General features: G+C 43.7%; 1 protein-coding gene across 6 annotated transcripts in view; it reads right to left on the reverse strand.

Annotated features, from left to right (window-relative positions):
• TSC22D1 (TSC22 domain family member 1) overlaps positions 1–17,135 on the reverse strand; it is a 138,199-nt gene extending 121,064 nt beyond the window's left edge. For 4 of the 6 annotated variants that reach the window (XR_003092517.1, XM_006017324.2, XM_014527929.2 and 1 more), the window contains exon 1: positions 14,149–17,135. Coding sequence is in view for 5 of the 6 variants with exons in the window: in XM_006017324.2 (XP_006017386.1) it covers positions 14,149–17,033 (2,885 nt within the window). In the remaining variant the exon portion in view is untranslated. Of the gene's footprint in view, positions 1–6,541; positions 6,573–13,401; positions 13,731–14,148 lie in introns of those variants that run through there. The other 2 variants (XM_025196217.1, XM_025196216.1) reach the window with 2 other exon arrangements.
• Between the last annotated feature and the right edge of the window lie 6 nt (positions 17,136–17,141).

Consider the following 17,141-nt stretch of genomic DNA (forward strand, 5'->3'; position numbering starts at 1 on the left):
TTATGCAGGGGGTCGGACTCGATGATCTATTGAAGTCCCTTCCGACCCTAACATCTATGAATCTATGAAAAGTTCCATTAAAAAAAATTTTCTGAAGAGGACTAGATAATCATGCTACCTTGAAATGCTATACCAATTCTGTTTCTACTATTCTCCATACCATGGATGGGTGTTTTTACCCCGGGGGGGGGGGGGGGGGCGGCAATCATTTTGGCTGGAGAACCACTTCGGCATTTTGGAGTGCTATTGCAGGCCGGGGGAGAGGGGAATGCCAATTCATCCTATCCAGCCCTGGGCCCGTCTGCCTTGCATTCACTGCTAGGGGTTCTGGATGGAGCAGGCAGGTGCAATCTCCATGTAGACCAGCAAGGGGCCCCATGGGCAAGGAACACTCAGCTAGGGGGGATGGGATGGGGCCACAGGTGAGTGGGAAGCAGTGTCCTAGAGCAGGACAGGGAGGCAGGACTGTGATTGCAGGGTAGTGACAGTATGGGACCAGGGCAGAGCTGCAATTCTCTCCCCACATATCCCTGTGATAGGCTCCAGTTCCCCACCTTGCAATTCCCAACCACTGAAGGGACATGCGTGGAGCAGATCACAGCTCTACTCCAGGCCCCAGTCCTGCGCTGTCACCACCCTGCGATCCCAGCCCCAGCCCTGCCTGCTCATCCAACTCCCAGGCACCGCTCCTTCTCTGCCCATGTCACCATTCCATCTGCTCAGCTGAGAGCCCACTAACCACTGGGGTCCCAAACCAGTCTTCATAGAAACCCTTCCCACCCACTCAATCTGGTAGCTGAGGTGGGGCAGATGGGCCAGGATTCCCAGGCAGCGGGGCATGGGCCCAGCAGTGGCAAGGCACATACATGCTCCTGGGTGGTGGCTGCTGCCAGGAAACCGAGTCAGAGGACTAGAGCTCCTAGTGTGTCCGAGCCACATGCGAGGATAGGGTGAGCTGTGCCAAGTGCCACCTCTGCACCCAACAGCAGCCAGACTGACCACATGCACCATGGCCTGGGCTAACCCCTGGGCCTAGACCAGGTGGGGCTAAAAGACACGCCACAGGACAGAATCACTTGGCAGGCCAGATCCAGCCCACAGGCGGTGTTTTACACAACCCCCTTGAGTTAGCCAGACCTTGAAACAACAAAAAGGTTTGCATCCCAAAATTTTTCTTCTTTAAACAAAGATATGATTGATTTAGGGTACTCTGACCAGCAATAGGAGCTATAGGATTAATGCCTAGGTCTTTCAATATGATTGCTGTGCCTTCTGATCAAAGTTCCTGATTACATCAGGAATTTGATGACAAAGGGATATTGGCACAGAAAACTTCTGGGAGCAAGTTTAGTCAGAAAGATTGTCAAAAAGTTGCTTCATACTGTTGTCAGGTCTCCCATAGTATTAGATTCAATTAAACATATATCAAGCAATTATTAAACAGAACTAGATTCTGATTCAGTAATTTTAAGTTTGCTATTCCATTTCCCCTTTAAAAGACTAAAAAGTTTTCAAAGCTGCCATACAATCACAGCTTGGGGTTTAAAATAAGTACAGGTTTTATATTCTATTGCAGCGTTTCTCGACCTGTGGGTTGTTACCCAAAAGTGGGTTGCAAGCATATATGAAAGGGTGGTGAACAAACTTTAAAAAAGATCAACAAACTTAAAAAATGGATTCTCCTTTAAAGGAGAAAAGCGTGGGAAACTATGGGTTTTCCCCTGCAGGCTGGCAGAGTTACAGCCTGCAAGGGGCTGCTTGGGGCCCTCCATGCCACACACCCACCTCCTGCCTCACACACTGGGGGGACAGCAGGTCAGGAGTGGCCAATGTTTACAAATGTGTCCTGGTAAAAAAAAAGTTGAGAACCACTGCTCTATCGGTAAGATATTCTACTTCCACCAAACGCAAAGGTGAAGGCTTCCTAAATCAGAGGAACTTAAATGAAAGCCTTCAACTTTTATTTCTTTACACAGGGGTTACTTCTAAGTAATCATCTCATACTTAAATTAATTACTTAAATTATTTAATGTCCTAACTCATTCTAACTGTATTGTACATGCATGAAAGCAAAAATAATAATTTTTTGTTCTTATGATTTCTGCCCTTCTTCTTATGTAAGTTATGATTACCAGTAATCACAGATCCCATCTAACATTAGATACACTCTGCCTATAAGAAAGTGAGACCAGCTGGGAAAACTAAGAGGTCAGACAAAGTTTCATGAAACTCAATTCTATCCATTCTTGAAGGCGATTTGATCCCTCTGCATCAATAGTGAGGTCTTTAAAGTTTTTAGAAGTTTAGCTATAGCTAAAAGGGCATTTCTATGATAGATCATTGTGTTAAAGGGTTCAAATGAGCACTCATTGCCAAGTCAAGAATAAGATATCACAGAGGCCTTGTTTTCATGCCATTTAACAAGATTTGAGAAGGGGACAAATTCTACCAGTTTTAAAACATTTAACTGAAGGCACAAATACATGAACATATTTTAAATATTAGCATGTGATTATAAGTAGCAGCTAGTGTTGATGACCTAATTTAAGCTGCATCATTTATAAATAAAATTCAGCATTTGTAAATAGCAACTGTTTGGAATTCAATCTGCATTTCAGTTTGTATTCAAAATGATATTCTGAATACAACGTACTGTATTTACTTGAATAGGAGCCGAGGTTTTTTCCTCCAGTCAGCATGAGGGGAAAAGCCCCTCATCTTGTACTGACATACAAGGAAACCTTATTAAATGAACTGTCTGTTGTTAAACTGCTGCCAAAAGCTTGCGCTCAGTAATAGAAACCAACTATGAAGTTGAAGTTGATTAAATGCAGCCAGCACTGAGCATGACTATAAAAGACATGACCCACATGGGGCAACTGTACAAAATATGGGCAGGTGATCCCTCTGCAGTGAACTGGTGCCAAACATGGGGGAAACTGCAATACCAGGCCAGCACCTGGAGAGTCAGAATCAGCCCCAACACCCTTCCTTTGGTGCCAAAAATGCTTTTGATCTAAGCCAAAAAGGCTGAGATGCTGATGGGAACCTACCACAGAGGTGAGTCGTGACCCAAAAGATGGGAACCTACCACAGAGATGAGTCGCAACCCAAAAGTGGGTCACAAGAAAATATGGAAGGGTCGCTAAACAAACTTTTAAAAAATGGATTCTCCTTTAAAGAGAGAAAAGCGTGGAAAACTGGGGCTTTTCCCTTGCAGCTGGCAGAGTTCCAGCCTGTGAGGGGATGCTTGGGGCCCCCATATGACCCACCTCCCTGCCCACCCCATATACCCACCCTTTGCCCCACACATGGGGGGGGCTGGGGCCCGGCAGGAGACAGTGGGTCAGGAGTAAGGGGAACTGGGTCAGGACTGGCCACCGATAGTTACAAATGGGTCCCCGGTACAAAAAAGGTTGAGAACCACTGGGTTCGATTAAATCGATTGAATGAGATATATGGTAGTTCCCCACAGACCTGACTTTTTCAAGCTCTGGTAAGCCACTACATTGAATACATTTCTACTTCCTCTTCACTCCCACAATTGAGCTGTGCCTTTCTTTTCCATTTCCAAAAATTCCTGTTTATTCACCAGCCTTAAATATCTGGCAAACATCACCAAATGAGGCCCCAAACAGTTCAACCAGAATCTCTCTGTTGCCTTCTCTCTCAGCCTGTCACATATGATTGTGTCTCCACCCTCCATGACGTAGAGCCAGAGCAGCTTGCCCTATGACTCATCTGAAAGTACATTTTTGGAGGATCCCAGGATTCAAGACAAGAACTCCTGGTTCCAGTCATGCATGGGAGCTAATTGGCATGTAGATCCTTTGTTGGGGGTGGAGGGGAAATATTTACAGTACACGCACATAATGATCAGTGCTGAGCTACAGGGTCACCATGGCTTGAAACAGTGTTGACTCTGCTGGGGCCCAGCCAATGAACTATACAGTCAATCATGCGCCTTTTGGCATTGGACTAATATCATGCAGAGTTTGTGCTATATATACATAGGTTAAAAAGTGTTGCTTAAGAGTATGTTTATGGTGCACTAGTATAAAACTTGCAGCAGTTTAAAAAAAATAAAAATAAAATGCATAAATTCTGGGTGAATTAAGTCAATGGGTACCTGTAAAAATTGCCCTACATGCAAATTACTACAGGTCTGTTCATTTTGAGTTCAGTGCATTCCAATTTGCCCCTCACTTCCACGTGCTCAGGGAGAGTAGGGTCTAACGTAAGTGGGAGAAGAGGGCTGCAGGGGGAATAAGTTGGCTGTGGCAGAGGGCATAGGGGCCACCTGACCCCCCCCCCAGATTTATTTTCACTGCTGTGGCAGTGGGAAGGGGACAAATTCAAGGAAAGCTTCTAATAGATTCTACACCTGGAAAATTATAACTAATTCATACAATTTCCATATATGGAATCAAATTATTGGGAGATCATCTTATATTCACGAATATCTCATAGTTGAATAAATACAGTATATAATAAACAACTTTCCAGTATACTTGTTAATACTTAGGGACCTACCCAAATTAAGGAGGCAGGTGGTTGATTTCATGGGCAGATTGCAGAACTGGCCACCACTTTTGCAGGCTTATTGCAGTGCCCCCCCTCCCACACCTCTTATCGGTTGAGGGGCCTCAGTGGACCAACCCCCAACCAGTGACTTGTTGAGAAGGATGCCTATCATAAGGCCCCAACCCTCACCACTGATTGGAGGAAAGGGGAAGGGTCAAACAACAGGCAATCCCCTCAGCCAATCAGCAGCGAGGGGTGGGGACAACCACCAACTTGGTTGCTCCACTTTATGCCAGCAGCCCCACCCCCCACACAGGCTGTGCAGCCAAGGCATAGCTGCCATGAGGACTGCTGGCTCCCACTGGGGAGCCATTATTTTATTTTTAGTAAGTTTTTTTCCCCCCCATGGATTTTGCAGACATTGCCCAATGTCACGATTTCCATGAAATCCGTGAAATTGCAAATTGAGTAAGTCCCTAGTAATACTTTATGTTCAAATCCACATAGCCATATAGATCTTTTGCAATTACCATTCTCCACACAGATTTTAAAACATAAAATTAACAGTTCATCTAACATTACACGTACACAACAGGACCGAGTTCAAGTTGTTGTGGAACCCGCAACCTCAGCCCTGAAACTTAATTCACGGTGCAATCTCCATATTTCACAGAATTCCTCATTATTCACTTGGGCAACAGGCCCTGAAGTTGGGTATTTTATAGTATATTTAAAGAAATCAGAAACCAAAAAAAAAGCTTTGCAAACTTCTCACTGGCTATCCAAACCAATACAAATATTAATGTGAATAAAATAAGCCTGTCGAAATCAATCAACCAACCATCCATCTATTCAAAACAATGGGGCTACATGTGTGCTTGAGGTCACACATGAATGCAAGTGCTTTACTGGATGAAGGTCTAGCAGTCTAGAATACTTAAGTACTTGACTGGGCTAACCACAAACTGTAACAAACTCTAGCTGCAGTTAGTAACCTGCCCCTGAGCAGATGCATCTAATCTTCACTCCGTATCTCCACAGCTAGGCCTCAATTATTTGGCAGGATTTTCTTTGCTTTTGGCATCCATTAATAATAATTTCAATGATTCCATATTTCCTGACTTTATAAAGCCACATTTTTTTTTTCAAACGATTAGATCCAAAAAAGAGAAGTTATGTTGCTTTCTGGAGTATTCAACCCCACCACCTTCAAAACTCCACCCTCATTTATGTACAGTATAGCCCCCATTATCCCCTTTAGTGGGGCTGTGCAGGGGTACCAAAGGTTTAATTTTTTCTAGTAATTCAACTATAGTCAAGAGTTGTGTGCAAGCAAAAGCAAAGCTCACCTCACCTCTTCTTCAGGTTTGACAACAGTGCAGAACTAGCAAAAAAATCTAGACTTAAGACAAATTTTCAAACCTATACATCTAAAAATCAAGCATCTAGATAAGCAGCCAATGTTCAGGAAAAACCTCAACCCCTGGAGATCCACTGATTCCAGTATGAGTTGTATGTGCTCAGCACTTCTAAGCCAGGTCACACTTTCAGCATATATGATTCAGATACCTAAATTTGAAAACCTTACCCCAATTAAACAGATTCAGACACCCAAATTTCTGAAAGTACTTGTCTTATTTGCTTACCATGTTGGGAAAAATATGACTCTGAATACACACAGGAAGCAGGTGTTTAACACAAGAACATGCCGCTTGTATGCATCCAAGTTAAAAAAAAAAAAAAGCCCAACTAAAAATTTTAAGAATTCACATAGCAATTACCATCATTTTAAAAACATGAGGTAGCAACATCTAAGCATGATATATATATTTCTAAAATTCACAAAGATCATTGTATGAAAAAGGCAACTGAAACACCAGGAAGTTATTTATTAGAGTACAAAACAGTAGATGAATACTATTAAGTTAACTGGATTGAAGTACAATTACTAACCAATAAATATTAATTAAAGTTGTAGAGGAGGAAAGGAAATTCAGAAGTCACTTCTGAATAGTAGAGATGCACTGATATATCAGTCCATATTGTACCTGTAAGAGGAAAATTGACACGATCAGCAATCCGCGTTTTTTGGCTGACGTGGCCGATAATGTCACCGATAAAAGCCATGAGCACGGGCACAGCCACAGCATGAATGCAGCCAGGAGCATGGCCCTGTAGCTCGAAGAGCAGTGGCCAGCTGGTAAATCTATAGAGAAGGGGTAGGAGCAGATTGAAGCCCCCACAGTGAGGGAGGGAGTAGGGCTGGCGCAAGGGCTACAGCAGGTGCTGTCTGGCCAGGACAAGGCAGGGTACAGGATGGAGCCGCAAGTGGCTCATCCAAGGGGCATGAGGGGTGCACTTCTGCCACTGCATGCACCCCCAAGGGAGGAATGTGCCCCCCCCACCGATTTGCGTGCAGGGTGAGAGCGGGCTGTCACTGCATGCTCAGGGCCAAGGGCACCATGGGGCTCTTCCCACTAGGGGGGTTGTGCTGGGTCAGGCAGCAGCTCTGGGAAGGGGGGCTACAGCCACTTCAAAGTTCACCACAGCCTCCCCATAGCACCCCTCCCAGTGCCACCACCACCCACCTCAAGCGCAGCCCTGGCCCAAACCTCCTGCCAGGAAGAGCCTGGCACCACACCCAGACTCAAGCATGCAGCAGCGACCTGCCCTCACCCTGTGCACAGATCTGGGGGGGCACATGCCCCCCATGCCTCCCCCAGGGGTGCGCATAGCAGCAGGAGCCATCCCTCCCTCCCCGCAGATGAACCACTTGCAGCTCTGTCCTGCACCCCACTCTGGCTGTGCACCGCCTGTCCCTGCCTCTGCCCTAGTCCCCAGCCCCAATCACTCCCTCACTGTGGGGGCTTCAATCTGCGCCCCCTTGCCCCTTCCCTCCCCCCTACACCTTCCCCTCAGACTTACCAGCCAGACACTGCTCTGCAAGCTGCTGGGCTTGCATATCAGCAATCGGATTAGTATTGGCCAATATGGGTTGTTAATAATTAGCCATTGATACCAGCCCAAAAAATCTTTATCGGTGCACCCCTACTGAATAGAAAGAGTGAAACGCCAAAAAGAAAGTAAAGACCTATTTTTATGGAGGCCTTCATGATTCATTCGGGACACAGCATAGACAACTATTTATTGCAAAAAAAATATACAATTTTGTCACATGTATTAGTTTTCTGCATTCACAAGTACAAAGACTGTCCCACTTCCTTCAATAGCATGCTTTCAGGTCCTCTTGTTCCCGCAGCTGAAACCTCCCTTAAGCTTAATTTGGAGATGGAATCTTTCACATAAAATTGTTACCACAAAGCAAACCAAGGTCCAAAAACAGGTACTGCACAATAGCTTTTTGGTGTCTTACCCAAAATGAGTTGCATTTGGGCCACAAAGCATTTCACAATTCACTTCTCTTAACAGTCTGCATTGGCAAGCCAAGGACTGAATGGTGATGGAGTTAGCTGTCAGGGTCAGAAAAAGATGAACTTGGTCCCCCAATTTGATGCCACATTTTGCAGAGCTTTCAACTACACAATTCATAGCAACATCTTCAGACTTTCTTTAAACATCCATAACGTCTATAATAAAAGGGCTTGAAAATCTATTCTGTTCTCCATTTGTTCTTAAGAGCTTTTCTCTGCCTAGCTTAGCATCAGGCTTTGGTTTCTTGTCCTATTATATTCTTGAATAATCATGCTCCTTTGCTTATCCCATATTTTTTCACGTACAATATACTCCTGAGTACAAGACAAACCTTGTTCTTGAAAGGCAGAATGAATGGGGGGGGGGGAATCTTTTTAAAGAAGATATTAAATAGCAATAAGTAACTAAGTAGCAGTTGTCCACAGGTAGCAGCTAGGTAACGGCACATGTGGGCTCCCTTCAACCTTCCTCCCTCTTCCCTTCCCAACCCACCCCTGCAGAGGCAGAAACTATTTTTAGCATATTGCCTTCCTTATGAATGCTTCACTTTCCAGCTACTGAAATTTGAAAGAAGTTGCATGTGCATGCAAGAAAACCTACTGTTAGAGCTTCCTTGAAATAGGTTACAGACTTATCACAGTCCCTTGTTTAGAGTGACCCATAAAACATGACGCCTATTTCCACTTAATGTTGCACTATCCTGGGAACCAATAAGGCAGGAAAAGGCAAAAAAGAGAGGAATAAGAGTAAGACCTACTTACAGTTCATTCAATGCAAAATAACCATTATGAGCCCAAACAACCATGGTGCTATTCAAATATTCATAACTTTGGATTACTACACTAAAATGCAGTAGGCACTTTTGTTAAACACATCAAGACGATAGTACATAACAGAAATATAATATGTTCTCTCATAAATTTTAAACTCAAAGTCTTGTACCAATTTTGTTATAATGCTCTGTATTCTCTCGTTTTCCTTGTACTCTCAAACCATGAGTATAGAATACACCAAGAGTCCAAGCGGAAACATGCGTCAACACCATACTTAAATACTTATTACTACCTTGCTTGCTTTGCATGGAATTCTTCCACCAAAACATTTTTCTCTTTATAATACTGTGCCTGAAGCCGATATTTAGTTAATGGCTTGGTCCACCTCTTATGTCTTTTCCAGACCTGTTCCTTTCTAGCTAGCCTTCTTACATTGTGTTATTTTCTCTCCACGGTTAAATGCTTTATTACTATTTATTATTTCCAGCACAGGTGCCCCAACCATCCACCGCCCAACCATTATAGGATTCATTATTAAAAGTGTAAATAACCTGCTGTTTTAATTTTTTCTGGTAACCTGACAATCTCGCCAAGGAAGGAGAGACTCATCATTCCACTGGGACTTAATCAACCAGCATTATGACCAGGACCGAGTTTCAGACTACCAGTATATCAAACCAGTTCTGGAATTCTGAAGTCCTCTATTTGCAAATATTTAAAAGTCTATAAAATTATTACCAAATTAAAATTAAAAACCCCGAACCTCTGAGAAAGTCGCATGACTGCTTTTCAGTCTTAAATAGCTCAGAAAAAGTCTCTCTTAGACTCGCATGCAGAAATAGTTTGACCTGATTATGAATCAATTTCCAAGAATATTATGGAACAGCACCAAGAACCAGACCTCTGAAGGTTAAGGGTAATTCCTTGGGGGTGGGGGGGGAGGGAAGAAGGTAAATCAAACTATTGCCTGGAAAAGTATTTCTCAGCATCTCCAACAAACAGTATGGTTCTCATACCACCATCAACAGTTCACTAGATCTACATCCATTTAGGTAAAGCCATGAAGTGCTAGCCACTGTGGCACTCTTCACCACATCATGTATCATGGCATGAGATACAGCACACCTATCAAAGGTGCCAAAGAAAGCTACTTCTACACAAAGGATGAGGTCTGTTTGCTCCTTTACACCCCCTCCAACACCTCCCCATGCACTGAGTACCCTCAGTGTACATTGTGTTGCAACATACCCTTGCAACTTTCCTTGTGTGTTAAAATGAACATAACCCAATGCATCAAAGTCTGAGAGACAACAAAGACACCTACAAAATGATGGGAAGAGAACTCTTCCCCAGCAGCTAGGAGGCAGGAATAAGTGAAGACTTTTGCCTTGCTCATTGCTTCCCATATAGCAGAGAAGTAACAAAGTTCCTCCTGCCTGAGCTTGGCATTCTGTTTCACCAAGGCAAGTGAAACTGAACTAGACAACATAACATAGTAGCAAAAATGTTCTTTTTACCATGGAAGACTATTGAATTCCTTGATTCACCAAAGTGAGCAAGTAAACATAGTTTGTATTTCTAAATTATGCAAATAGCCAAATCTTTGAAGATTTAAGACTCAAACATACTCTTCTGGGATACAAATTTTGAAATCAGTGGTAAGTTTTTAGAGTTACTTACTGAAACTTGTAGCGTAAGAGTGCTTAAAGATTTATGTTTTAACTAAAAGCAACCCTGTTAGGTGAGTGCAAATAATTAAGGTGCTAAACTATTAAGGACACACACACTACCCAAACTTAACACACAACAATAAAATCCTAGTTAAGAGAGGACTAAGAAGCTGCATAACTAAACTTCAAAGAACAGTTCGGAACAGGTCTCAGGAAAAGCGGGTTTATCCTCCATATACACGGTCTTCACAATTCCACCACCTGGCTTGCTTGCCACAATGCATTTTACTTGCAATCTGCAGTCTGAGAGTGAGTTGGCAACGTGTAAAAATCTCATGTTTATTGTTGGTCTGAATAGCTCGCATATGTACACATTTTCCTGTAAAACTTCTCCTTATTTTTGATTGCACCCTTTTGTTTAAGATAGTTTTCCCTCAAAGATACTTTAAAAGTCCTTGTCCAAAATAATTCGGCTGGGTAGGTTTAATGCATCCACAATTTATAGTCAAAATTCCTTCCATAAAGATTATCGCTATCTGTATAGTTTTGATACCAATCTCACATTTTAAAAAATGGATACAAAACACTTTCAAGTATTACATATGCCTTTAAATCAAAGCCCACCAAACTGAGATCCAACCACATTTTCTTACTCGTCAGCTAAATGAGTGGGAGGGGAGTGGAGTGGGGGAAGGGAAGGGAAAATAAAAGCTCCAGGCAAACTGGTGAAATGGGCTACAGAGGAAATAATGAAAGTGACTATAATGTGAAGTGCCCTCAAGTGCAGGAAGTAAACAAATAAAGAAAAGGTTGTTGCAGTACTTCTCTACATTTTCATTCATAAATGCTTATAACTAGGATTGAAACATTTGAAACAAAAAACTGAACTGCTGTTAAATTAACTGCAGACTTAGAGCAATTAGTATAATACTGTTAAAAGACTTGGATTTTGTATTTATCTGTAAACTAAAAGCTAAAAACTGTGCCAGTCATGCCACACACTGATTCCTACTGTAACTGCTTCATTGGCATGATAAGCAAACACTGTCAAAGGAGGTGTTACTTTGACACATTCCATAACATGTATATGATGTAGTAATGGAAAAATATTTACTAAATCTCTTGCTTTTATTCCATTTTTAATACCCTCAGAACCTTTTAAATAAGTTTTGTTATTGGCCAAGCTTTCTTATTAGAGATATGGATATAGATAGATATAGATATCTCTAATAAGAAAGATTGGCCAACAACAAAACTTATTTAAAAGGTTCTGAGGGTATTAAAAATGGAATAAAAGCAAGAGATTTGGTAAATATTTTTCCATTACTACATCATATATATATATGATGAAATAATCACATCCAAAATTGACATGCTTTAATAACCAAGTTAAAAGTAAACTGAGCCCCTTATCTAACAAATTACCAAGAAGATGCATTTTAACAGACTCAGTATATACCATGACTCAAGGAAAAGAAAAAAAAAAAAGATACCTACCATCAAGGAGGAAATCAGCCTATATTTTACAAGACTGAGCTATTAGGACAGATGACAAGTCTAGCACTTGACATGTCAATAGCTGAGGCGTATCTGACAGACTAAGAACAGCAGTCAGAGCAAACAGCTTATTAACGAGAGCTGTACCAGTATTGCTTTTATATTCTCCTTAATAAAAGAAGTCTGTAGATTAATTTTCCACAGGATAGGATATCCTATCAGGCAACTCATCTTTAAGATCTTTCTCCACTTTATTTCAAAACATGGCAGAGAAAAGGCGATCTGAGTTACACTTGGCAAATACTAGGTACTGCTTTGAACGAGAAAATTCCGCTCCTTAAAGGATGTAGATGGTATGCCCCTCTTCTAATAATTGGGCCCGGAAGTGCTGTAGGTATTACTAAGAAGAAATTGCAGGGTTAACGACTTCAGGATAGAAGATATGGATACAGCTTTACACAATTATAAAATGCTTTCAATAAAATCTGGGCTTCAATTTAAATCAAATATTACCCAGGTTAATTTTTCCACCCTCCAAAAAAGTGTATACTCAATGGAATTTTACAGCTTCTTCTTCAGTCCAATTATGTCATCACTCAGCATCATTCAATTACATTATTCTTCTGTATTCTCCTCTGTCAGATTTAGAACTACTTGTGATGTATGTATATTAATCTTGAGACATAAAACACTGACATCCCAGAATCCGGATGCCACCATTTTACTTAATGAACATACTTCCTGGATACTTACTTAAGTATATACTAAGCACAATATTGCTTCCTCAAACAAGAGACTAATATATATGCGCTTAACAGCAAAAAAGAACAAATCCCAAGAGCATAAAGAAAATGGGACAAAACAAAACAACACCTGTCAGCATCCTAAAGAAATCAAGTCATCAAGAAGATAAATTTGTCCTTTCCTATTCCTCAGAATTAAATGGGCTAAATGAACCCAATAATCCTGAGTTAAGGAAAAACAAACAAACCAAGCAACCACGCATCCCTCCTGTCTCATTAAGGCTGCACTGAAAGAGGAACTGGAGACAAAAGAGAGTTAACTACTGTATTTCTTCCACTTCTAGTCTGAATGAATCTTTCCATTTTTAATGGGGGACGGGGGGAGTTGCCCCCTAGCATATTCAGTGCCATTTAATTCCGTTTTATGTTAGCCATCTCTAACACTAGCAGCCTTTCTTCACCTCAGACTATGAATTCTTTGCGAGAGTGATCAAGTCTTCATGGGCAGTATCCAAATGCATATCAACAATAGGGCCCTAATCCCATCAAGGATTTCCAGACACAATTAATATTAAACAATAGCAGTTTTAAGTGGCTCTTGCCAAGGCTGCTACATTCTGTGCAGACAGGAGCCTTGGAAATTGACATGGCTCCCCTACACAGTCTTCAAGAACCCAGCACATGCACATGTGCATACACACATCCCCACCCCAATCTGTTTGAAACAGCAAGGGTGCAAAGCTATTTGTTAATTTGGTTGGTTTTTAATAATATAATAGTTGTTACTCAGGCACTCTGCGCAGTACAGGCACATCGGCTGCAAAGGAACAGAGCAACTGTGACACTGGATTCAACAAGCAGCAAGTGTCAGGGAAGGGAAGAGGAAAGGGACAATAAACAATGGAGAACACAGGAAGGAAGCACAGAGGTTTGGACCAACCTCTAAATTAATCCATTTCAAAATTATCCCCTCTTCCCCGCTACAACCCAATCGCCTGAAGTCGCTGATGGCTGCTGGAGGTCAAAACATTTCACAGAGCATGGTCACAGGTGGTTCAACCCTGAATAAGACAAAACCTGAAAAAAAGAACCTGGACAGAAGAGAGTGCAAGGCTTGTAAGGCATACCTAATTTCACTGTATTTAAGTGGAATCAAAGTATAGCTGATGCAAGTAAGACTCAAGAGTATTTTTGTCAGTCCCTGTCCATGTGGCTACATGTAACATACACACCCCCTTACTTATTACTACACAAATACAACATACTCATGCAACATAAGTTTCAGAGCGCAATCAATAAAATCCATTCCTCTCAAGGGCAGCAGTGAGAATTTTAAAGAGAGCAGCTATGTGCTGCCACATGAGAAACAATCCTCCTCCCATAAAATAAAAGTATTAAAGCTGTGCATACAATATTGTACTTCATTTTGTGACACAGTTGCATGGCAGCTGCTAGTTAACATATACAAAAGGGATATATAGCCCATTTGTAAAGTTGACATGTTCTTACCTCTCATCCTCACCATCAACAAGGTGTGTTGTCAGCGGCAGTACCTTCAGAGGAAAAAGGGAAGCAGAGGACGTTATGCTGCTGCCACTCCCATCTGAAAGAGCTGATGCTCCAACACCACTTTCACCACTAGCAGCTTGAGGTAAACCAACTAAGGAAGGTTCTGTAGGGCGCCTGCCATCTTCAATTTGGCTTACAATTGACTGAGTTAGTGATTGTGCAGGGAACTGGGTGGAGCTTAGTGGTACCTGTTGTGGCAGACTTGGTGCTACTGGCATACCTATACTTGTTGATATCACGGAAGGCTGAGCAACACTTTGAACCAAATTCCCATTTTGTACAGTTGAAGCTTGTGCTATATTGTGTGGTGGACCCATACTTATAGAAGCAGACGGTATACCAGGAGGGATATTTGAACTAGGTTGGCTTGGAGCAGGAACAGTACTAGCAGAAGGTATAGGACTAACTGCAGGCAACTGCTGGCTGGTCATTCCTTGCGCTACAGATTCTACGGCCTGTGCCTGCGGTTGTACAGGTAACAAAGTACTTTGCTGAGCAATGATCATTTGCTGAGGAAGGCTTGGGCCACCAGACTGTAGTCCTTGCTGCATTATCCCAGTCTGAACAGACTGCACCACTTGTGAAGCTGGAGGAGCAGTGCTTGGTTGCATAACTGGAGGAGGAATTTGGTTTGCACCAGGTGCCTGCTGCACAACTGTAGGTACACTTCCTTGTTGTCCAACATTCATAATCTGACCACTAGTACCTACCGCTGGCATTGCTGTTTGAGCATGTGCAACAGGCTGGGCTGGTGTCACGGCAGGGTGTGCTTGTACTGAAGGCTGCATGCTTGGTGCCTGAGCAACAGGAACTGGCGTGCCTGTTCCTACTGCTGTAGTACCAGACTGCATGGCAGGTGCTGAAGTCTGAAGTATCTGTTGGTGTTGCATGTAGTCTGGCATCGTCCCTGTAACAGAGTTTTGACTCACTTGTTTAACAAGCCCCGGGGCCATCTGTGTAGGAACTGCTTGTTGTTGCTGCTGTTGTTGTCCATACTGTAATTGCTGCTGTTGTACAACCGGCAAAGTTTGCACAGGTTGTGCTGGCTGAGAATATGGTAGTTGTTGTTGAGCCATACTCTGCATGGCAGGTTGTTGGTGGCCTAAAGCTGAAGATACACCTACTATATTAACTGGGGTTGATTGAACTCCAGTAACGGTGGTTAGGCTGGCCGACGCAGGAGGCTGGACCCCTTGCTTTTGCTGCGAATAGTTTACTTCTTGGGCATGCAGCTGGACTTGAGTAAGCTGTGACTGAGAAACACTCTGTGGTATACTGGATGCTGGAATAGGCTGAGGACCAGCACTGCTAAAATCCATCTGCTGTGGACCCACACCTTGAAATGCTTGCTGTTGTACCACAGTAGGTGCTCCCATTTCTCCACTTCCCACACTTTCTGTGTAGTGACTCAGTGTGCTTACACTGCTGCTAACAGAACTCCCACTGGTGCTCTCCCTTTCAGAAGTCACTTCAAGTGGGTTTTGTTTTATAGTCTCTACCGCCTTGTTTACTGCTACTCCTTCTGTAACTGCAACAGTGTTGTCTTTATCATAGAATTCAGTGCATGTCCATCTCCCCTTTTTAAAAGGTTCAGAGCTGGAATCTAATTTTACAACTCTAAACCTTGACGTGCCAGCTGCAGGCTGCTGCTGACTTGATCCCAATCCTGCTGTTGGATTAGTAACATTGTTAATGACATTAGAGGAAGCACTCGTACCATTGCCAATACCACTCAAGATATTCACATTAACACTGCTGCCAGTTCCAGACAAAGCATTTACGTTACCAGTACTTGTAATGTTGTTTAAATTTACAGTACCAACCATGCCGCTCGTCACACCAGAGCTACCACCACCCATATTACTTAACGTACTAGTTCCAGTAACAGGACTCACACCTATATTGCCAGGAGTACTTGTAGTGCGGATATTGGACATGACAGATGCCGGGCTACCAGTGGATGATGCAGCAGAAACTGGTGCAGTTGTTATAACATTGTCAGAGCTTCCAGTTGTGGACAGTTTTCTAAAGGATGGACTGGGAGGTGGTCCTCCAGAGGCTGGTGTGCTGCCCACTCCAGGAGCAGATGGATGGTGATGGCCATGGTGATGGAGGGGATGGTGGTGGTGAACGTGATGCGGGTGAACACTCCCATTGATCACAACGCTCTGCTGGGCGGGGTGAGGCAAAGGAGGGTGCTGCTGAGAAAGGTGAGGCTGGTTTGGAGAGACAGCCCCTGGAGTCTCAGCCTCTTGGAAGTTGTTTAAAGTCTCTTCAGAGGAGCTCCGTTCGGGTTCCCCCAAGTCAGTGGCCCTGGAGAGCGAAACATCCAGGATTTCGGAAGACGACAGGTCTTCCGTGTGGGACTCATCCAGATCATCGTAGCTTTCTGTGTCCTCGGCTATGCTGTTGTTGGAGCTGATGCTGGCCGAGATCTGGGCCGGGGTCACGCTAGTGATCTGGAAGCCGCTTTTCTTCTTCATTTGTGCTCCGGCCTGGCCCAGAGGCTGCTGCGGGAGCGGTGCCTGCGGGAGGAGGTTCAGGCTCTGTGGAGGAGGAGGTGCCGGCTGGGGACCCGGCGAGGCAGACACTGCTGCGGGAGACACAGGCAGCAGCGGCTGGCCCAGCAGAGGTGGCTGATACTCCTCCGCGGAGAGGGCAGCACCGCCAGCACCGGCGCTGGGAGGGGGGCCGCTGCCACCACCAGTGGTGCTACTGCTGCTGCTGCCCCTTCGAGGGAACATCGCCGGGTGCGCCATCTTCGTCCTCGCGCTGCTGCTGCTGCTACTGCTGCTGCTGTCTGCGGCTGAGTCAGGCTGGCGCATTGTAGCGGGGTTATTTTAGGAGCGCGGTTCCCCGGCAGAGACACGGAGACGGAGAGAGACAGACAGGCACGCAGTTAGCTTGGCACGGGGCGCACCGCGCACGCACAC

The sequence above is a fragment of the Alligator sinensis genome, unplaced genomic scaffold (assembly GCF_000455745.1).
Source record: "Alligator sinensis unplaced genomic scaffold, ASM45574v1 scaffold59_1, whole genome shotgun sequence".
In the NCBI taxonomy this organism is placed as follows: Eukaryota; Metazoa; Chordata; order Crocodylia; family Alligatoridae; genus Alligator; species Alligator sinensis.